We start from the raw sequence: 24450 nt of genomic DNA on the forward strand, positions 1-24450 counted from the left end.
AAGGTAGAACGCCTGTCATAGGTGTCTTCTGTCTATTAAAACTAACAAGGATACAAACCAAATCAATTAGTTTGTAAAGAAATCTGGAAACAGTAGAACTCTCAGGTTTGATTAGTTTTTTGATCACTCAAGTACGTATCACTCGCTCGAATTTAGTTGGTGTTGAGAAAAGAATTCGGACGGGGAGGGATTGGGGATGTCTACAGTTCCCTTCAAGCATGGGTAAAACCTTATTCACAAAAGGACGCAAGGACAGTTTATCCTGAATGCACCAAAGTCCCACTTTAATCAAATTCGCTTACTTCAGTCTTGCCAGGAATCATGCAATTCAACACCATCAAATTAACCGTCCCATCAGGTAAAGTTTCCGGCTTCACAACAAAACCCTACAAACACAAAAATCATAACCCAATTTACACAAACTTATGGAGGCATAAAATTGGAGAGAGAATTTGCTATTTAAAAAAAAAATCTATTCATGTAATAAGATAATACGTAGCAAACCTCGTTGACAAGACATTGAGAATTTCGTAAGATGGAGACTCTGTGCACATTTCTCTTTTTCTAATTTCGAGATTGAAATGAGATTTGTGGAAAGATATATTGACAATTCAGTTTGATAGAAACTGCTTTTTGCTGAATGTGGATGCAGTTTTTCCATTTTCCACGTTCATTTTTTTTTCTTTTTTTTCTCTTTTTCATTTGAGGGGTTCATCACATCCTTTTATTTTCATTTTTTCCAATAAAACGAATTTTTACTTTTTTTTATTGTATTTTCTTATTTTTATACATTTTTATGGGATATTAATCTCTCTCCTAAAATGGAGGAGTGGGGTTAATCTCTCCTTAAACGGCACGTCTTAAATGGAAGAGTGGGGGTTAAACTCTCCTTAACCTGCACGTCTTTCCCCCTTTTTTTAAATTTTTTTCTTTTTTTCTTCTAATAAACAAACTTAAAATTTTTTTTTCTTTACACAATTGCCCTTGCGAAAGGCGAATTTAAACCACATTATTGCTAACTCATTGTGAGGTTAATCCTACTTCTTCCCTTTTAGTGTAGATAATATCGTTTGTCAAAAAAAAAAAAAAAAAAAAAAAAATTACCCTTGCACATTTTCATGTATCAATTTGGTCAGTTTTCGATTTTTTTTGTGATGCATTAAGACACCAAAGTGTGCTTCTGGCTTTCTAATATTAGAGATTAAAGATACTGCACTAGCAAATAGCAATGCCCTATATTTTTAACTAATATTTAGAAAAAAGTTGCTCACGCTTCGGTAGCAAGTGGTGTTTTGGGAAAGTCCAGTCAACCCTGAACTGGATTATTACTTAAAGTGTCGCTTAAAGTGTTTGATTCTTATTGGTGGCATATCATTTAGTTTGCAAATTTAGTTTCCCTATCATCATGTTTTACATAATCCTTGGTGTAGGCTAGCAACTAATATTCACAAAGGAATAAGGGGTCGCGTCAGATGTTTTTCGTCAATACGACGCTTTTCACATGGTCGGAATGGCACATTACACTACAACACAACACCAAGATTCTAAGCACCAACACTTGAACGTGGTACAAGAAGTCCAATAAAATGGTGCCGTTCCCATTCGTTGGCAACGAAGACGACCAACATAACCACATGCCTAGCGGCGAGTTATAGGAGGCAACGAGAGTCCATTTCATATATGCAAAACCCCAAAACAATGGGAGAAGCAGCGGAATTGTAACAAAGTGCCTCCATCCATAAGAATTTTCACAATACTAGCCTCTAATTAGTTGTTTTGGTTACATATCACCTAGTACACATCTGCAGCTAGACATACAAATCGCCTAACGCTCGGTATACATGCCGTAGCTAGCCTCATCTCCTTCAAATCTTATAAGGTTACCTCATCAATGTACATGTGTTGCTGTTTGCTTGGAAAAAAAAGAAAAGGGGGAACGGAGGGGTGATAAGTTTGAAGTTTCACAACCCATCAGTTTCTCGACGAAGACCACAATAAACTGATTTCCGAATAAGAGGATGCACGTCTTCGGTTAGAACCTCGGCATCCAACTTCTCCATGTGAGGCCAAATCTGACAGGTACATAATATACAAGGTCAGAGATTCCGTAGTAAAGAATATTAAGCATTTCTGTAAAACTTCACCCAAAAATCCAAAGAAAACGAAAATCATACCGGAAACGGGAGGGGGAGGGTCGAAAGGAAAACGAACAAAAGAGGGAAGTCGCAAAAAGAACAAGAGAAGCAACACTGTATTTACCTCAGAAGCATATTGCCTCGAGAACGCCTTGAGATAGCCTAAAGTTGAAAGACACCATTGCTCTTTTTCCCCTACATTATAAACATTACTTGTCCTCCCACCATTCAGTTCACTGCAAAAGTTAAGAAGAAAAGTTAAATACATTCGAATAGCATGTCACACAATGTCGAAACAATTTATTAATTTATGATAACAAAAACAAGATATTTAGGAAAACAAAGGAGACTACACGAAAATAAAGCTAGTCAATTACGAAGGACAACAATAAAGTAATCCGTATCCCAATCTCTCCCCTCCATAACATCCTTCATCTGCTCTAACCTTGTAGTCAACATGTTTTTCATTTACATGAATATAGGATTTTGTATTTTAGTGAGGGAAAGAAATACCTTTTCTTAGGTATTCCATTCTCATTGTCTACATCCATTGCGGATGATTCTTCAAGGTCAACTGCCATAGAATCTGCATGAATCCCCTTTAATCCCTGCAATGTGACACATTTGGATGCTTCTGGCAGCCGTTCCGTTAACACATTAAGGAAGCTTCTGTACATGGAGTAGAATAATGCCTGCATGTGAACGCCATGGTTAATACAAGGAAAAGATGAAGAGTGCCAACGGCCTGATTAATTAAAAGTTCAGTAATTATGACATGCACCTACAAGACGGAAATATATACATAATTTTAGATCTATTGTGGGAAAATTATTCAACAGATGTAAAGGGGGAAATATGTTGGCGCTTCTTTTCCCCCACTATTCTGTACCTCAAATTCATCAAGGGATCGGGATAGAAGAGCCTGCTTAGCCTCTAAAGATTCACGTACAGACACCACCTCCTCCTCAGCCTTTTCAGCACGTGATTTCAAACGCTTCAGCCACACAGGATTTTCCCCAGTAACAGCTTCGCCGTCCACGAGTGAAAGCTTTGATTCAGAAGCTACTACCTCTGCTTTCACCGTTGCTGCAGCTTCTTCAGCTGATACAACACTCTTTTTGAAAGAAGAAATCTCCTTCCGTAGATCACATACACGGTTATATGTCTTGCTAACTGCATTTCTTAGTATCTGTTTGGATGATATGGACAAAAACGTATAAGCAATCAAGAAAAACATATTTAGAGATTATATTTAAGTACAGAAAGGATAGTCCATATGGTAACAGCTCCAGGTCAAGAAGAATAAATAAATTAGTAAACAAATAAATTAAAAATTAATTTGAAATTCTTATGGAAGGGGAAGATGGGAATGGAGCAGAGCATATGAAGAGTGCTCAACTGACAACAAGCCATGTTAGCAGTACAACATTGAAGTGATTACATACCCAATTAAAATATACACAACAAACTTTTCTTGAAGGAAAAACAAATTTTTATTGCAAAGAAACAATAAAAATACAAGAGCGGACAAGAAGTCCGCAAAAGCACAAACAAAAACAGGGTAAATAGCAACATCACCGTGACACTTAAAAACTACGGCAATACCACAAAACTAACTAATAGCAGCATTTCAATTACGCCAAACTTCTGAAAAAGAAAAATCTCTAAATTCTGAAGTAACGATGCCCATAGAGATGACAATAACCGAGTTTTATCCCAAGATCCTCCCTTCTACTGACTGAGTAGTCCTAAAAAATCAGCTTGTTTCTTTCCACCCAAATGGCCCAGACGATAGCAGAAACTATACAACCCCATAAGACCTTGGCTTTCTTCCCCTTTCCTGGTAGCTTCTCTACCATTTAAGAATAACAATCCCTGGGTAAAACACAGCTGATACCAAACTCCCTAAACAACTTCAACCATAGAATAAAAGCTACCGAGCAGAGAAGAAGCAAATGATCAATACACAACACACACATATACATATATACATATATATGTGTGTGTGTGTGTGTATTTCAACAATCTGAAATGTCTATATTTTATTCTGTAGACGATTCAGTGAAATAATTGGCATCTCAACCATCGCATCTTGACCGAACTGAGAAACAAAACCCCATTTGAAAACCTTAGACGAAAATCTATGTGAAAAAATGTTCTCTTACCAAATATCTGGCATGTCATGTTGCCACTCTGTCGACCATTGATCATGGGGAATTGTGTTGCATCAAGTGGCAAAGAACATTTCATAAATTGGATAAAAGAATGCTACCCTATATATCCCTGATATATATATATATATATATATATATAATGCTATTTTTACCATCTACTTGTACCATCTCTGTAATAGAAATGAGACCCACATGTGTTGGTGGCCCCTACCTATATGAGAGAGATGGTACAAATGATAGTACAAATAGATGGTATTTTGTTTTAAAAGAAACAAACTGAATTGTAATAAAACATAAGGACTGGACAAGATGGCCACAACCAGTAAATGTTAACTTTGTTCAATATTGTTTACACATTAACCAGTAAATGTAGGTTGGTTTTGAGTTCTGATTGATGCCAGAAACATTAACCATTATTCTTGAAACTAAGATGATTAACACGTATGTACATTGATTTGACCCTTAGCAGGGTAAATTTCTGTTATGGAAATGAAGGCCAAGTATACAATAAAAATGGTAAGAAGGGTAAAGTTTGAAAGTATATCAAGGATGATTTCAATCTGGTTGACCAAATCATTGCACAATTCATGAAGGCCACATTAAGAGAAAACAGTTGAAATGTATTAGTTGTAATAACAACCATACCAACATCATGCAAGCAAGAATCTGGAAAGCTCTAAAATTTGGAAGATGTCACACAAAGTAAATTAACATAAAACATTCAAGAATATAAGAATGCAGGCTAACCAGAGAAAACCAACAAAGGCGCCATTTCCTTTTGTTTCTTTTTGTTTTTTTTTTTTTTCATCTTGATAAGTCTCCTGTTTTAACAATCATCCATTTTTTCAACTAGAGTGGCATTATCTTGAATTGCCTATCTTCGCATGATGATTTTGGATTAGACCAAATTTAAAGCTTATAATAATTCAGTTTCCATTTGTGTGAACAAGGTAGATGCCAAATTAATTTTACTATCTCATGTTTGAAGCAGTTGCATAGATTTGTACCACTTTGAAGTGTTCTGTTCATGTTGTTTTCAAGGTTGATGCCAAGCAAGGAAAAACACCAAAACTCAACCAAGCATTCGTAACGTAAATAGTTATAACAGCAGAAAAGACAAGTTTAACTTTAATGCAATAAAAATGCTGTAAGCATACCTCCCATGGACGATCCGATATGTGAAACTGCTCAATGTTTGCTGGTAAAAAGACCCATCTGACAATGGCCAGATTAGACAAAATTCGGTAGCCCATCATCCTATCTATTGCAATAGCAGTCATTTGAGAATTATTCCTCCAGTAAGAATCAATCTCATTTATCAGCATGACCTGCTTATCCTGGTCAGCACATAGTTTTGCAATGACTTGGCCGTATCTCTCCAATACAGTAATCAAATGAGTGAAACTTTTAGATCCAATATCGAGGAGAGTTTGCACAACCACATTGAGGGTAACTTCCATCCCATGAACAGGAAACACACTTTCCTCTATCCATACTATCATTTCACGGGCAGATGCCCTAGCTTTCACCATGTTTCTGAGGTCAGAAGAAAGTGCATGTAGCCCATCTTCTTCGCTGGTTTCTTGAACACTAAATTTGAAATTCGGTGCTCCCTTGGGAGGAAGCAACTCTTCTAGACCAGGGGCATGCTCAATACTCTAAAGGGAAAATAATTAAAGAACTATATTAGAAAAAGTATAACCATGGAGCACATATGTGGTTGTGTAATATCCTATAAAACCTCAAGATGTGAAGCCTTGTGCTGTAAAAACCTCAATTCTAGTTATCAATATCTTTTTGAATGATTAAGTACCTGCTTCACTTTGTCCCAGTAAGATAAACGGACTTCTCTCTCCAGAACCTCCTGAACAAAAACACGTTGTGGGGCCCATTTTGGAAGGTCTAAGACATGAGCCCACTCTTCCCATGGCCAGATGAACTGAAAGTTTGATCTGCATGGTCAGGTAGGCATGGTATATTAGGAATCATACATGTTAACATATTCAGTATATTAACTAAAAATCCAGATTATATCCACGTCTACATTGCTCGGCAGCTATGTTGCATGCATACGGATACCCATTGCGGGACACGATATAGCAGGATACGGATAAACAAAAAATGTCCAAAGCTAGGGTATGGGTAAAGCATCAATACAACAGTAATAAAACGAGCTTAGAGCATTCATATCTTTCTTCAGCTCTTCTTCCCTTCCTCTATGTTGCAAAATATAAAGTCCTAGCCCCTTAATTTGTTCTGTCACACCAGAGTAAAAAAGATCGTCTCCTCTTATTTCCGGTTATATATCACTTATCACTTCCAGAAATTACAATAGCCCAAACTTCTTTTAAAATAATTGCAAATAATCATTACGTTGAATTTGGCATATGTGTCCATCATGCGTATACGGGTATCCCACAGTTAAAGTTGCCAAAAAGTCGATGGATGCAGACTTGAAGTATCAGGTATGTATACTATCTATCTCAGAGTTATCCACCAAGTATCGTATAAAACAGGGAAATAAAATATCTATTTTTTTGGAGTATCTGTGCTTCATAGCTTGGTAGTAATTTCCCTACAAAAATGTCAGTAATGTCCTTGGCAGTTATGGGACCTAGGATAGAATCCCACCTTCACATGAGATAGGAGTTTATGAAAAAGATGCTACTTCTGTAGCCCAAGGTCCAAACATGCGTACAGCAATGAGTCTACTGACTTTTCAAGCAGTCTTTCCCGTTAAAGTAATATACTTAACAAGATAATGTAGCAACGTCACAAAATGGAAAGTTAGAAGGGAGATTTGTACATCACATAGAAAATTTAGTGGTACTGCTTATACTGGAACTTACAAGTGGTGTGAAAACCAAAGGATGAGTCGTGTTCGACATTCCATATCTAAATCAGCCATTTTGTCGAAAAGAGCTCGTACAGCACCAGCAACTACTGCAGGAAAGGCTCCAGGAAGTGCCTAAGAATTAAACTTCATAGTCAGATTGCTTTAAAATTGATGTCTACTTCAATTCAATCAGACAAAAGACCAAGACATAGACAAAATAATTGTATTCACATTACCTTACAGAGGTCGATAATAACTAGCGTGTAATATATTGTCCTGAAAGGGGGTTGTGGTAGCATAAGCAACTGCGCAAATATAAAACACATCATTTTGTTTTACATGAGAAAGTTTAAACTATACAATTTTACAATGACATAGTCAAGGAATGAATCTGTTAATAAAAAGAATAATGTCCAAGATTAAGCAGGGAAGAATATGGATCTAATCCTATCTTATTCTGTTAAGCCTGCTGGTTCAGCAGAGTTAAAAGTTAATGAATTCTGTAGTCAAAAGAAAAATTTATAAACTTTTTCTACTTTGAGAAGTTAAATTGTTACCCTTCTCGATCAAATATATTGAATTCTATAAGAATCTCGTTCTCAAACTCCAATTCCAAGCATCTCAAATCCATTAGATTAAAACCAATTAAGATCCATGTTAGACTATTATATACTTTGTGACAAAAATTCGTAATTAACATATCATTTTAAAAGAATAGTATGCATTTTAAGCTATTTCATTAGCAGTAAATTCATATACAATCTTTATAAGCCTATAACATGGTACTCCACCAAAAACATCCTTACAGATTTGAACAATAAATCAAGATAAATTTAAACAAAAGGCACCCATATTAATTTAGGAAACAATTCCATAACGTTCGATGAAAAAAAAATCTTCAAGAGCATTAATGAACTAGAAAATTGGGATCAAAAATTAAATTTAGACTGCCAATGTTTTATTTCCATATACAGATAGTTAAGGAAAATCTGAAAACTAGAATGAAGCAAATATTTTACCATTATTTCTCCAAATAAAAGGAAAAACTCTCCAAATATTTCCATTGAAACAAATATAAACCGATTGTTCCAAAACCTAAAACCTAGGCAAACCATATGCAGCTTTGGAGAATCATCCTGCAAAAGGATTACTTGCAAATAACACTGGAAAAACCATAGAAACCAAACTGAAGAAACAACTCCAGCCATACAGCCCATTTATCTTGGCTCATAACTAAGCCACCAAATATTGCTACAATGTGTTAAACTCATACGATTAACAAATCATATATCTTTCACAATTGGATAAAGTAATGATTGGAAAGAGAATAAAAATAGCTCATCAAAATAGGAACTAAAAGACGGCAAAAATACAATGGTTAACAACTTACCTGGGAGAAAATTGTCTCTGCCATAAGATACTCATATCTAAAGGGCACAGGTAGGCCAGCCATATATGAAGCACATTCCTTTCGACTAGCTTTGCATGAAGGAAGAACAAACAGAATAAATATTATTAAGGCCAAAAATCAAATAAAAAAAGAAACAAGGAAGAAGTTTAAGTAGAAGGAATCAGAAAGTACAACTGCAGTGTTCAATATCAATTCACCTGCACACATATTAATGAATACAAGACGGTAAGATAACACCAAGTAATCCAGATTTCAGAACACAAGTAAAATTTCAACTAGGTATCTGCTTGTTTTTCTCTTCAACACATCTAGCTATAAAAAATGTTACAACTAAAACTACTAAAAGGGAACACACAAATTATGCTTTTCTGCCCCCAATCAATGCCTTGGCACCATTAGCAGGGTATGACTTAAAAAGCAACAAAATAGTTTGTTCTCCTGAACAAACACAACAAATATATTGCTGCAAGCCTCCAACAGAATATCCAAAATCACAACCTCTGCTCAACCCACAGTTATAGATTATGTTGCAAAGACACGAGCACAAATTAAGCAATACGACATGCAAACTTGACATTTACGTTCGGATGTTTAAATGCCTCAAAAGAGTTTGACTTTATGTAGCATCTGACTTAACTATCCAACATTTTAAAATGAAGTTCATCCTTTCCAAGAAATGCATAAATTAAGCAGTTAACCATCACACAATTTTGCTATCACTATACATCATAAAACCCTTTTGAAACTACAAAAACACAAGACACCTAACAGAATCTCTTCAAGAGAAAAAGGAGTTGGTCTGATTGGTTTGAACAGGTAGCATATTCTCAATTCCAAAAAGAAAAAGTAAAAAAGCATAAAACAAAGTGATCATCAGAAAGTCAACAAACTAATTAAAGTGAGAAGCTATAAGAAATTTAGTTATGTCTTCTATTAGGAGGTCATTGAGAGGCACAAACCAGCCATTTAAGTAAAATAGCACATCTAGCAGATACTCTTCCACGATGAAGCGATCCATGGGTTGCACGTCCTGTCATCAACAAAGACAAGATTTCATGTCATGAATAAATAAAAGAACAGATTTTACAACCAATCACCAATAAAATCGATGCGTAGAATTTATTGCAGAAATGCACTCAAACAAGCAGAAACACAAGTATGTAATGAACATGATATAAGCTAGTAACTCAAAACAGGTCAAATAAATAATAAAGTAAAAAGGACAACATATCTCGGAAAGTAATTCCTTTAAGTTTATATTGAAATCAGAACTGTGGAAAACGGTACCAGTACCAGATGCAACCAAATTCTTACTTTTGTTGCCTCTAGAGGATAGATATTCATTAATTTATCCCATATTATTTTTCTCTTCTTAACTGTGCAGTATTTCAAAAATGCTTGACATAATTGGACTACATACTGAGCACACAGACTACAGTAAAAACTCTTAAGAATAAAATTTACTTTTTGCCCTTGTAGTTTGTATAATTTGATATAAAGCACACATCATGCAAATGGGTTACAAACTAGTTTTACAAACACAACTGACTTGAACTGGAGCTTCATTCCATAAAAAAGTCGAGAGTGATTGCACGAAGAAATTTCTTTTCACTCTTTAATAGTCTTTAATTTATTAATACAATTCCATAAATAATCCCAGGAGGATTCAAATCCTAGAAAATACTGCTTTGGATTGAAAATCATATCTAGAAGCAGATACCTGAAAAAAGAGAAGCTTTTAAATCTGGGCCATTGGTTTAATCTAATGGCCATAAACGACATGCACAACAAATGTGCATTCTATTTATGCTTAGGAGAGAAAAACAGCTTAAAAATCAGCAAATATTTGAAAACCAGCAAATGTTTGATCTAACAAACTTCAAGAGTTGTGATTTTCTGGATGCTTCAGTTAACAAAATTCCCTGGTTGGGCACCTAGGGGACAGGACACTCTTGTTCGCCCAATGCTGAATATCCTTTTGATGATAAATGAACTCATCTTCATATGAGTTGTCAAGAAAACACTACGGCTTGTTTCACTATAACAATATAACACATTGCAAACATACACTTAACCATATGATATACACAAGCCTTGACCTAGTAACACTGCTGCAACAGATGGTCTTCAACACTACATGGTGAAGTCTTATCATTGCATCAAGAGAGCATAAAAGAGAAAGTGTTTGCAAGCCATCACAATAGAGAGTTACAAACTTCAAAAACTTTAAACTTTGGAGGATTTTGGATATTTTAAGCTGGTCACAGTAATGTGGCACTGAAGTTGTAGAGAAAATATTGAAAAAAAAATAAAAAATAAAAAATAAAAAAAAAGAGAAAAAAAATGTAATAAGAAATCACTAGTGAGCTTAAAATTAACAAACTTAAGAATGAGAAAGTTGGTTTAGACATATGAATTTAGTTCTTAGACGGCAAACTACCTCAGTTTTACTTTCAGGAAATATATTCAGCCTTCGTATCCTTTGCGGATAGATAAACTCTGCATCATGCTTTTGTTTACCATAAGTTATATTAGACATTGTTGAAGGCATAGCAGGTTGGTCAGGACAGCCGATGGGTCCAAACTCATGAGACTTTCCAGCAACTAGCTGTGCTTCAAATGATAGGTGAGGTCTCGGAACTACCAAGTGAGTCCATAGAATTTGATCAAACAGTGAAATAAAAGTCATGAGAAAAAACAGAATAAAAAAACTGCCAATCTAAATATAATGTTTAAGTTTAGACGAACTCTGGGAAACTTGATCATTACCACTATCAAGTTTCCATCCATTGCTAGATAAAACTTGTATTCGGCCCCACAAATCTTCCAAGAAATCCTACCAGAAAGTTCAAAAAAATAAAAAAAAATAAAAAATAAACAGTGGTTAGGATAATATTACAAGGCAGCGTAAAACAATGAATAGGATAATAGTTTGACTAGATAACAGAGATATGAAGCAAGTTAAATGTATAGGGGAAGAACTTAATATATGGTTGATATGCTCAATCTACTGAGGTAAGTAAGTTACTTAAAAGATGGAATATATAAAGTTCTAGGGCCGCATAAAATAGCTGTAGAAGTTTAAAAACTCAAGAATTGAGTGACTAACAAAATTATTTAACAAAACTTTAATTCCAGGTATAATGGTAAATGAGACCAGCTGAGGAAATTACAAGAGAATTAACTTGATGAGTCACATTATGGAAGTATGGGATTAATATAGAAACAGAAAACTTCCTCTGTAAGTTTTCGCTTATATTTACTTTATTAATAATTGTACACTGTGTAGGTATATATATAGACTTTGGCTATTTACATAGATACCCCTTAACTACCTAACTACCTTAACTAACCTTATAATAACCCTAACTAATCACAACCATTAGCACAGCAAATTCCATTTAGTTGTAACAAACTATTTAATAGTAACTGAAATGGATGACTTGTCATTCTCCCTAATACACCCCCACAAGCTAGAAGGGGAATCAGAACAGATTCCAATTGGAAGCTTGGAGCACAGATAGTTAAATCAACTTTTAGATAGGGACTTGGTGTGGAGATCAGCCAATTGGTCTTCACTGCAAACAAACTACATTTTAAGAAGATTAGCCAGAACCAATTCTCGAATATAGTGGTAGTCTATCTCAACATGCTTTGTGCGAGCATGAAAGACAGGATTAGATGCTAAGGATATTGCTGAGATGTTGTCACACCAAAGTTTAGGCAGTGTAGGTAGAGGAAAGTGGAGATCTCTGAGAATTTTGCAGGCCCAAATGATTTCTGCAGCTATGTGAGCTAAGGAGCGATATTCAGCTTCTGTAGATGACCTAGCAACAGTACTTTGTTTCTTGGCACTCCAGCTAATGAGATTGGAGCCTAAGAACACACAGTAGCCACTTGTAGAATGTCTATCAAATGTACAGCCAGCCCAATCAGCATCAGAGTATGCTGAAAGATGGACAGGACCCTTTGTGAACCACAAACCATGTGAAAGAGAACCTTTAAGAAATCTGAGAACTCTTTTAGCTGCTTGAAGATGTTGTTCCCTAGGAGCATGCATGAATTGGCAGATCTGGTTCACAGCAAATGCAAGGTCTGGTCTAGTCCAAGTTAGATATTGTAAACCTCCTACAATAGAACGATATTCAGTGGGATTGGACAAGAGAGGCCCATTGTAATCTAGTTTCTTGGAACTAAGAGGTGTGCAGCACGGTTTTGCACCCTCCATGTTTGTGTTCTTGAGAAGATCAAGTAAGTACTTGGTTTGATGTAGAAAGACGCCTTGTGAGGATCTGTGTACTTCTAAGCCCAAGAAGTAGTGTAAAGGATCAAGATCCTTCACTAGGAACTGAGAACCGAGTTGTTTAATAAACTGTTGACAGAGTTGAGAGTTTGGACCAGTTACTAGAATATCGTCAACATACACCAGAACAATAACCAAATGAGGAATATTTAGAACAAACAATGAGGCATCAGAGGAAGATTGTGTGAGCCCAAGAGAATGAAGGGCTTGAAATAGTTTATCAAACCAAGCTCGAGGAGCTTGTTTGAATCCATATAGAAATTTTCTCAACTTGCAAACATGACTAGGAGAATTAGGAGCAACAAACCCTGGAGATTGTTGCATGTAGACATCCTCCTTTAAGTCTCCATGAAGAAAGGCATTGCTTATGTCCAATTGATTGAGAAACCAATTATATTGGACAGCAAGAGTGAGTAGGATTCGAATTGTAACCGGCTTGGCAACTGGACTAAAAGTCTCTTGGAAGTCAATACCCTCTTGTTGATGGAAGCCCTTTGCCACAAGGCGGGCTTTATACCTATCATTAGTACCATCAGCCTTTTTCTTACCTCGAAACACCCACTTGCATCCAACTATATTTTGGGAAGGATGAGAGGGGACTAGTGACCAAGTACCAGTAGATATCAAGGCATTGTATTCATCTTGCATTGCAGCTTGCCAGTGAGCATGCTTAGAAGCTTGCAAGTAGGTACTGGGAACATAATCAAGATCAACAGGAAGAGGATGCTTGGTTGCTGCATAAACCTGAGACTTAGATTTGCATATGCCAGCTTTGGATCTTGTAATCATTGGATGAGAATTAATAGGGATAGAAGGATGACTTGTCTGACTTGGTGGCAAAGATGAGGGTTCTGAAACAGAAACAGAACTAGAAGAAAGAGGTACTGAGATGGTTTTAGGAGAAGATGAACTTGGGAGGATTTGAGACAGGGGCAGAAACATATGGGGGAGGTGATGCACTGCTAGTGGAGAGATTGGGAATATATTGATCAAAGTGAAGATCTAGAGATGAAGAACCTTCTGGAGATGATGTATCTTGGTTGGAACGGTGAGGCTGCAGTAACTGAAATGGATAAAGCTTCTACTCAGAATATATGAGGAACATGAGAAGCAACAAGCAAAGTACGAGCTGTCTCAACAAGGTGCCTGTGCTTTCTCTCAGCACAACCGTTTTGTTCAGAGTAGGAGAAGAAATATTTGCAACATCATTGGTAATGTGAGAGGTGGCACCCGAGTCAATCAACCAAGACTGAGATGGTTTGGCAAAGTGATTGACACACATAACAGCAAGTTTGGCTAGAGGAATCCGACCATAGATGTCTGGATTCATGCGATCAACGCAGTCAATAGCCTCATGACTGGTAGATCCACAGATTTGACAAGGAACTTTAAAGGTGGAGGAACCTTGAGCATGGCGGGGGCTTTGATAACTGCGATTGCCATGATTGTTGGAGTAATTACCATGATTGTTATGGAAGTTGCGATTGCCTCTATGAGAGAAGGAATTGCCCCTATTGTTCTTTCCACGATTGTTAGATTTTGGTTGGTGCCATGATTGGAGTTGGTGCTGAGCAGCAAACACAGATGTAGTGGGTAAGAGAGCAGGCTGAGATTGCACCGAGAAAGATTGAAAAGGCTCAGCTGCAGAAGATGAACTGACATTTTTGCGTCGATCCATAGACAATTCTTTAGTGAGAAGAAGGCCATGGAGCTCATCAATGGATGTAGAGGACAATCGAAGCATGATTGAGTTGATGAAAGACTCAAATTCATCAGGCAAGCCATGAAGTGTGGCTGCAATAAGATCTCAATCAGATACGGAGACACAGCTTGCAAGGAATCTAAGATTTCCTTAATTTCTTGACGATACTCGGAGATGGAGTGGGATCCTTTCTGAACCGATTGAAGACGCGACCGCAATTGATGAATGTGAGCCTCTGAAATTCCACCAAATCTCTATTCAAGCTTCACCTAGAGTTCTCGAGAAGATGAAACCCCAACCGTGAAGGGGATGATTTCCTCAGAAAGTGTGGAATTGAACCAAATCAAAAGATTTTGATCTTTTTCATACCATTCCTCAAAGGCAGGATTGATGCTGCGATCAAGCTGGAATGGCGATGGACATGCTTCAGTTCCATCAATGATTCCAAGAAGCTTGTATCGCTTGAGGATTGGGCCAAACAGTGCGCGCCATGGCAAATAGTTTGATCTTTTCAGCTTAATCGGCACCATGCTGCCGATGTTGTGAATTGTAAGAGAGGTGTAGGAACTCAGAGGACTTGGATTACCAAAGAAATTAGGGTTTTGAATTGACGGAGAAGACGATTAAGTCGGTGGCGAAGATGATTGCACCGCCATATCTTGTAGAAATCAAGATGCAAGAATGATTGGAGAAGAGGAATTGAAGAATCAGAGGAGGAGAAGAACAAAAAATCGATCAAGAATCGATCGATCAATCGATATAGTTGAGCGGAAGGATGGATCGATGCTGGTAAGCAAAATGGCGTGGTACCATATAGAAACAGACAACTTCCTCTGTAAGTTTTCAATTATATTTACTTTATTAATAATCGTACACTGTGTAGGTATATATATAGCCTTTGGCTATTTACATAGATACCCCTTAACTACCTAACTGCCTTAACTAACCTTACAATACCCCAACTAATCACAACCATTAGCACATCTAATTATATTTAGTTGTAACAAACTATTTAATAGTAACTGAAATGGATGACTTGTCATTCTCCCTAATAATTAGGTCATAGAACAAATAGTAAGAAAAGAAAGCGTCAAATTTCCATTCCAAATTTTGTGAGGTAAATCCTATGTAGACAATCAACTCACTAAGATAATTCAAGACGAACATGATATTCAATAACTTAGAAAAGGCCTATGATAAAGGATCAAGGGATATACTTAAGGGGGGCTACGAAGAAAATGTTTCCAATTCATTATAACAAATTGATCTGAGATATATAATAACACTAGAGTTCAACACATGTGGAGAAACCAGAGACTTTAAAAAGGATCATTCCAAGCATCAATACTAAGTCCTAATCTGTTAAGAGTAGAGTTGTAAGATGAAACATTGTGGATATTAAAGAAGAAATTCATGGTGAATGCTATTTCTGGATGACATAGTTTTGACGGACAATACTAAAAAGTCACTAGCACAGAAAACAAACAGAGAGAAACACAGACAAGCAACAATGACCAAAACCAGCTACCACCTCAAACAATCACTGGAATCTATGAAATTAAAATACCAATATTTCTGGTAGACTACAACATACGCAAATCACCAAATGATATTTTAATCTAAAGGAGAAAGCGAGTATGATGTTCAAATAAGTTATACCTTATCGCTAGGTTCTCTCTCATTCTCATCATCATCCTCAAAAAAGGACAACCCAGTGTCAGAAGCACGTTTTCTTATGCTCAAATAAGCTTCAACACCGACCATAACTCTCTCAATTTCCTCAGGAACTTGCTGCAGTGAGACAATCATGATTGCAGCATTTATACTCATAATGAAACAGAAAACTGGAAACATAAGCCATAGTTGAATCAAACAGTAAAGAGTAAGGGAAAAATACAATGACTCGTGCCTCCAACCATACTCCCATGAAGCTTCACCACAACCAAAAGGGCCACTACATCTGTGTCAGACACAGAAAGCCCTCTGACATAGCTACAACATGTGATAGCGTGCATCCATTCAACTTCTCAGACCCAGACATGTAAAGCCGGGCAATAAGTTTTTATTTTTAAACAGTTAGTGGCTGGAACAGAAGTGAGACACAAATTGTGAAGGCCTAAATTGCTTATAGCAAGAATGCAACAAATTATGCCTTTTATGTAACAAGTTCTAAACAAAAAACATAGAATCCACGGGAACCGTTCAGTATCATACTTTTAGTTTATAAACAGACCAAAGACTAAAAGTTTTATGAGTTCCATAAGCAGACATAGAATATAGGAATATTTTGAAAAAGAATACTGAAACAAATTAAATATTGGTACCATAAAAGAGACTTTTTCTTTCTATCAAGCACCATTAATAACAGTACCTCAATGAGTTCCGCTCCTCCCCAAGGGAGACAAGATAAAATGCATGTTATGTAAAAGTCAGCTCGCGATTGCCAGGACGGATTGCCTTTCTCCTCATCAACTGTTGTTGCAGCTGATGATAATAATGTTTCAAACACAACCACAAGAGAACTGGGATGGATAACTTTACTGCACATCTATAGAATGAGAAAGTTACCATAAGGGAAAAAAAATTATATCTTGGTAAAATGCACGCACTCATGCAGAAAGATATGTACATAGTATATAAATATAGGGTAATGTTCTTTTGCCAAGACTGGGAATCTGAAACACTGATCAAGTTGGTTTTTGTCAGAATGTGTACTCCAGATTCACAGTTTTGAAACAGATGCATTCATCTGGCAACCTAAGTGGGACAAGAGAACATTACTCTATGCATACACACACATACATATGTATATGGATAAGAAAAGTTGTTTCCATGAGTATTGAAGTTTATTTCGCGATGTTAGCCTATGGTACCAAGAGGAAGGGGAAAACCAAAAGCTAATATGGGTAGGGACAACTGGGGAAGATATGACAGTGTTTTGGATAACATAATACAGGTAGTATTAGTACTTTTCATTGTATATTATACCTGGGTAGTAGTCCAATATTACACTGGTAAACATAGAAGTTAATGTTCTTTATATTAATGACATGCATTTCCTTTAAATTGTACTCCAGCGAGTAGGAGATGAAACTTAAGAACTTTGTAGATTGTACATGGTCTAAATAAAAAGCTTCTAGAAATTGCAGCGGAGATACAAAATGTATTCATATGAGCAGCCAAATGTGGTAAGATATGGCCTAAAGTTTAAGTTGATAGCATACGGATGACAACATTACATTCCCAGAACCCATTAACAAAAAAATTTCCTTGGTAAATTTGAGCGAATTAAGGCTTATAACGAATAAATGTGATTGTATTCTTGTGTTCTCAATCTGTTCCTGAATTTCATCAGTCACCAATAGGAACATCTTACATACCATAACAGTCAGGAACCTCATCAAAATACGAATCTTGTTACAATTTCCGGAATCTAAAGCATCCTGAAAATCAAGCACAAAAAAATAGAGAATAATCATCCAATAGTTTTAATCTTTCAAACATAGCCTTATAAAAGAGTTAATGAAAAAACTAACAGAACCAACTTCAACCACATAACTTGCATGCACCAGATATTTAAACATCAAATACTCAGACTGTCGGACATCCCACAATTAACCTAAAAGGTAAACGGGCAGCTCAAATCCCACAATTCCTGTTCACTCATTCATCTCTCTTTCTGTTTTTATTTATGAGATCTCTTTTTATTAATAAGAACCAAAAGTACAACTTACAAGAACAAGATGTCCACAATATGTTCACTTGTTCTTATCCACTATTCCAATTCATTTTTCACATCTCTTATATTATAATTCAAGAGCAGATCCATGAACTAAGAATGTCATTTCATTCACACTACCATTTAATCCAACACTGGCATGCCTGACCTGTTTTTATCAGAGTCAAAGACAAAACCAAATTCAAAGTAATTAACCCTTTTGGCAATCTGTTGAGAGACAAAAGAATCAAGTCTTCTGAAATCATCAGTCATGGCAGCAGCAAAATTGAAATTCAAATGAATACAAACAGCACATGAAAAATATGCAAGGTGTATGGCATTCCAGGTTGCAGAGCATCAACTAAAAAAATACTAGACTCTTGGCAAATGCTCCAATTTGCTAATTTTTTTTTACTTTGGTTTTTTGTTTATTACAAATTACAAAGCAGCAGTCCATATTTGGTAAATTTTTTACTCATCGGAGACAAAATTATGATAGGCAAACATATATGAAGCTTGTTTCAACCATAGAATCATTCACCTGGAAATTAGTTTGAGTGTTCTTAACTACTTTCCTAATAAATTCCTCGTTCTCCAAATTTAACAAGCCAATCTGGGAAGAGAGAGAGAGAGAGAGAGGGTGTGAGTAAACGAATCCCAAAGAGTCTGAAGCAGTACACAAGAAATATGGTTATTGAAGAAATTACAGCTCAAGAAGTAAGAAAATATGCATACAGTAGACTCTAGGATTATTGTTAATAGAAATTACAACTTGTAACACAGGTGGTGTGTAATATGATTTTTTTTTTTTTTTTTTTTTTTTTTTTTTTTCGAACAAACTCTTCAATTGTTTGTTAAACATATATGAATCCACCATGTATGGTACATTTCACCATCCAACAAACATACATCTGATGGAGCTAAAACCATTCATTTAGACTTGTGCAGCTTCATGTAATGGTCAAGCTTTCCCCTTTTTTTTTTCTCACAAAAATAACTGAATGCAATTCAATTAATAAAAAAATAAAAATAAAAATAAAAAACCTTCAAAATGGACCTCATAAAATAATTAATTATGAAACACTAAAGAACTTTAAAGTCAACTATTCAACAGGCAGTAATTTCAAATACTTCATCACCAAATTCCAAAGCATTTTTCTAAATGCTTGGTTTGTTTCACTTTATACTAACAATGTGATTGTGCTAATATAATTTTTGGTCTGAAAACTGTGTAGAACCCTAATGGTGCCCTAGATGAGCATTTCCAGTGACTATAACATGTGAATCTCGCTTAAACAGAAGAGAACAGTTTAGTTTAGGTCAAACTCAGTCAGTTTGAAGAAAATGGAAGCTATTAGCTTAGTCATGGTCAGTTTGAAGGTTTATAGACACTTCCAAGTTCAGCAAAGATTTTTATGCATACTATATATAGGGATGAAAGTAGAAACACTGGAAGAACTGAAGAATCGGAAAAACTACATAAATAAAGTCAGCAATGTATTTATACACCCTACCACTGTCCCATATAGAGGACTCTTGTGAGGCAACTGTTCAGCACACTGGATAAGGTACTGTCAGAAGAAAAAGAACAAAGTTAATGTGTATAGCAGCAGAACAAGAAGTATCTATGAGTATGGAATTCTTTTCCTTCCCAAATTTCTATATTAAAGAGAGAGTTTTAGTGTGTTTGAAAGGAAAAGTAATCGTCCCCATGTCCTCTCCACCCTCCTTGTCTTTTCCATTCCATAATCGTAAGTGAAAATGGTGAAAAACAAGACAATGTAAAAAATTGCCCTTATTTTATCTTCCCTGGTCGTAAACCGAACATATTATCACTGACCCATTTGGCTGGAGAAACAAAAACGTCATAAATTATCGGGTGCTTTAGAATTTTAGTTTTTGGTACGAGATGCTTAGACATCGTATACAAAAGATATCCAGCAACATCTAAAATCTCGACCCGAAACATATCCTTAGCTTATAATTCCAATTTTCACAAACTCATACAAAAAATTTAAGACCTTTTTATTTCTTTGCCTTTTCATCAACAGTCTTCCACTGAGTAAACGAATTGTAAATGGGCACTGAAAGAAGGAAAAACAAAAAAGAAATTGGCTTTACTTGCGAAACGTCGTCAGGAGAGTGCTCCAATTCTCGGCGAAGCACGCCATAGCAAGTTTCCTGCAAATCCAAGAGAATTAATCAATCAATAAACCAGACTAGATAGAAAAAAGGAGAGGATGAGAAGACGAAGCAAATTAGGGTTTTGAAAATCACAACAGAGAGAGAGGGAGGTACGAACAATGTGTTCTTTGACGTCGGAGGAGGTGCCATAGTCGGGAGATTTCTCGCCAATTCGAAGAAGAAGACTCTTCCAACTGCTCATTCTCCCTCTCTCTCTCCCTTCTTCTCTTAATTGAGAGAAAGACAGAACAAAATTGAAAACAGACAGAGAGACTGCTTAGCTACCAACTGAACAAGCGAAGCGAACTGGAGCTTCACCGAGAGGGGAGAGGGGGAGAAGTGGGGGATGGCGTTTATTTGGGGCTTGTACCCTGGCTACTATCTTAGGTTCCGTACGGTACGTGTAACGGCACATAACAGACTAAGACGAGACGTTTTGTCGCACGTTTGGTTTGCTCAAAACGGATGCAACGCCGTGATCCATGGGACAAGTTTTGAGTGAATTTTTGTTCCGCCTTATCCCCTGGAACGACTCGTTCCACATTCGTGGAACACAAAATTATAACATTTTAAGACAAAAATGCCCATCTCCCATTGTCTCCTTCGTCAAATCTCAACCTCTCTGTCTCCTTCTTCTTCCTCCTTGCTTCCATCTGAGCCCTCGTTTTCTATGGCATCTCTCAATATTCAGAAAATGGGGAAGCCATCCAAAGGCAAGAAATCTGAGAATATGTGAGATGGTTGGGGAAGCTAGCTGGTAAGCTTCGCTGGCAAACCAGAGCCACCGACGATGACGAACCAGAAGAAGAATTAGAAGATCCAATCTCATTCAGGTCGTACGATCGAAGCAATGGCTTGGTGGTGCTGGTGTCCCTATAGCCGCCGTTGGATGAGTTCACTTTAAAAGTTGACTTGGAGCTAATGAGGGAGGAAGAGTCGACGTGACCGTCTCCGGAGAAGTAGTGGCCGATCAGGGCTGCGATCAGAGGGATGAGAAGTCGAAGTCAACTGCAGTTCCGATAACGGAATTGACAGCTGAGTTTAGGAGGGAGCCCGGGGTGGAGCAGTAGTGGGTCAGACCGGTCGTGCTTGGTCTTGGGCCTATAGGCTTTTGGAGCAAGAAGGATGAGCTTGAGGGATACATTTATGTATGCTGCAGTAGCAGCTCAGCTTCTGGAAGCCTCGCAGTCTTTGCACCTTCGGCTACGGCTCCGCAGTCGTTTCGTTCCGTCCAACATGTACCAAACGCAGAACGGAACAACCGTCCTGTTTCATCCTGCGCGTACCAAACATACATGGAACCTCTGTTCGGTCTCGTCCCGTCCCGTTTGCGTACCAAACGGTACCTTAAGGCCGTCCAACCGAACAGGTCAGGTGGCTCTCTTTAGCTTTTTTTTTCAAGAAATTATATTTTAATAAAAAGTAACAGATTATATTTCATACAATTTTTAACCGAGGAGGTCAAAGGGCCAAACATACTCCTGTGACAAAAAATCATCTACAATCCAGAGGGTCAAAGGGTCATAGGCCAAATATAATTTATTATTTTAACTGAATTAATATGGTTACTTAAATTAAACTATCTTATTAAAATAAGATTTTCAGACATATTAAAAACTACAACTTCAATTTAAAGATTCAACTACTTCATTTTAAAAACTACAACTTAAATTTAAAGACTACAACAACTTAAATTTAAAAACTACAACTTTCATATTAAAAACTACAACAACTTCAATTTAAAGACTATAATCATCATCTTCATCTGCCATTGTAGGAGTATAGTCGGATGTAAACAATTTCCGTTGGGCCATAATTTCCTTCTTTTCTTATCAAAATATGCCTCACTCATTGGAGTGTAATCTGAAGTTTTCTTTGCATGTTCCTATCATCCATCTCTTCTTGTATTTGTTTTTCCCAACAACTATGATGACTAAGGGCTGGTTTGGTATTGCTGTGCTTTGAAAAAAGCCACTTATGTTGTGTTGTGAGAATAAGCAGCTGTGAAATAAAGTAGCAGAGTGCTTGGTAAACTTTTTTGTAAAAGTGCTTTTGAAAAAAAAAAAAGCAGTATTATAGTGTTTGATAAACTTTTATGTAAAATAGATGTGAAAAAAAACCGGTTTTTCAAAGCTGAGTTTTGCAGCTTCTTGTTTTTGGCTTTTTTTCACCCTAAACTGTGAAAAAAAGTTGAAGCTGAATGTTTACCAAACAAAAAAACAGCTTCTAGCTTTTTTTTTATACCAGCTTTTTTCAGAATCACCTCAGTACCAAACCAGGCCTAAAGGGTTTCGAGTTATCCTACATTTACAATTTCTCAGCTTGGCGTACCTATAAAATATAATTACAAAAATTAAAGGAAACTGATTTATGAAATTAAATGTAATATAATTAAATATTTAAAATAAATTGTGAAACCACTTACTTCGTCATAGTAATTGGTTCCATTTTCATGTTTGCTTCCGGCCTTTAACACTACTTGATGCCATTTATTTAAACTTGGATGAAGATGTTTTTTCCATCTTGAAGAACAACTCTCATGGTTTCAGGAATTTGGTGGAATCAAATTACAATTTCTTAATCTTTTTTTCTTGAAATAAACATATAATTGATGACATACATATTCAGTGTGCGTAGTGTAGTAAGGTGATGTAAGCATATATAATTCAATATTTAGGCTTTTTAGCCAAAATAGCCCCTGAGATTTGCGTAATACATCACTTTGGTCCTTAAGATTTGAAATCAATAGAAATGGTCTCTGGATTGTCCACCATCAATTATTTTAGTCCTTCAATGCAAAATTATGTTAAATAAGGACCAAAATGACAAATATACACTCAATTTAATAAACAATAGGCCAAAATAATTTGACAAAAAGTAAGAGTATTTTGGTTATTTTATTCTTATTTAATGAAGAACTTTCACATAAGGACCAAAATAATTGATGGTGGACAAACTCAAAAACCAAATCTATTGATTTCAAATCTCATGGACTAAAGTGAAGAGTTATACAAATCTCAGAGACCATTTTAGCTAAAAAAAACCTTCAATTTATATGCATGGTTAGCGAATTCCCTTTAATCTTATTGAATTAATCTACATAATAATCTAAGTTCTATTGTTCATGTAAAACAATTGTTTAGAACACGTGCATATACTTAAATTAAGTTTAGAATTCCAACCTTTAGATTCCATATGAGGATGAATTCGTTGTTACGATTCCTAAGTGTTAGCCCTCTACTAGTATCCACATAAATAAATCTTTGTTTAGTGAAGAAGAAAGACGACAAACTGTTAGGTCATTCTCTTCCATTATGGAGACTGCATGGTGTGTGGTGTTTTGTTTTTTAATTTCTCTGAATTGGAAATCTTAATTCCCTTCTCTCTGAAATTTTGATACCACAATGTGTAAAATCTACTCTAGGTCAAAAGACCCTTTAGGTTTGTATATATAGAACAATTCCATAAACGAGTAGGGTTACAAATTAATTCTCCACCACACAGGTGTGCCACATGTCCAAGGAGATAATTCTTTTGAGCTTGCCACACACCCTTTTTGTCACTATCCTTTAGTCTGGTTCACTTCTATTATATTTATTTAATCAAATCAGTTTTTTTCTTTCGAAATGAGCTTCCTTATTTTATTTTAGTTCAAATAACTTATAATAAATATAAGGCCCAAACCAAATCAAATATTAAATTAAAAAAAAAAAAACAATTTATATCAAATTCAACATTCACCAATTTTATCCTTTGATATCATTCTATTGTGTGTGACCTTGTAGGTTTCAACTAAAGCTAACAATAGATCATTTGATTAATCTAATTTTACATAAGTAGAAAAAATTCTATTCAATCCTGTAGTAGTATCCACAAACCTAAAAATAACATCTAGCAATAGCTTTTGGCTTCCCAAATTAGTCATAATATGCTTGAATACACATATTTAGAACCTTAGTTAAGGTTATTCTGCAATTCGCTCCTCTG

At 36.1% G+C, this 24450-nt stretch overlaps 1 protein-coding gene across 1 annotated transcript; it reads right to left on the reverse strand.

Annotated features, from left to right (window-relative positions):
- Positions 1 to 1649: 1649 nt before the first annotated feature.
- On the reverse strand, positions 1650 to 20848 carry LOC137715342 (nuclear cap-binding protein subunit 1). The gene is made up of 19 exons (XM_068454633.2): positions 20582 to 20848; positions 20401 to 20460; positions 19794 to 19850; positions 18821 to 18892; positions 17942 to 18004; positions 16933 to 17109; positions 16221 to 16352; positions 11326 to 11392; positions 10997 to 11196; positions 9516 to 9586; positions 8536 to 8620; positions 7382 to 7450; positions 7159 to 7277; positions 6123 to 6261; positions 5467 to 5967; positions 3025 to 3324; positions 2649 to 2827; positions 2260 to 2371; positions 1650 to 2072 (listed from the first exon to the last, which is right to left on the reverse strand). Exons 1-19 carry the CDS (start codon positions 20663 to 20665, stop codon positions 1962 to 1964), a joined length of 2598 nt encoding a protein of 865 aa, XP_068310734.2. The 5' UTR covers positions 20666 to 20848; the 3' UTR covers positions 1650 to 1961.
- Positions 20849 to 24450: the final 3602 nt, after the last annotated feature.

The sequence above is a fragment of the Pyrus communis genome, chromosome 3 (genome assembly GCF_041283825.1).
Source record: "Pyrus communis isolate YQ-2024b chromosome 3, ASM4128382v1, whole genome shotgun sequence".
NCBI lineage: Eukaryota > Viridiplantae > Streptophyta > Magnoliopsida > Rosales > Rosaceae > Pyrus > Pyrus communis.

Bases quoted from the DNA above. Each gene is read 5' to 3' on its own strand.
- LOC137715342 (XM_068454633.2), bottom strand. From the start codon at position 20,665: ATGAGCAGTTGGAAGAGTCTTCTTCTTCGAATTGGCGAGAAATCTCCC. The intron at 17,110-17,941 runs GTATGTAAGATG...CTCATTCTATAG, and splicing joins TGAGGTTCCTGACTGTTATG to ATGTGCAGTAAAGTTATCCA. The intron at 7,278-7,381 runs GTAATGTGAATA...TTTAATTCTTAG, and splicing joins TTATTATCGACCTCTGTAAG to GCACTTCCTGGAGCCTTTCC.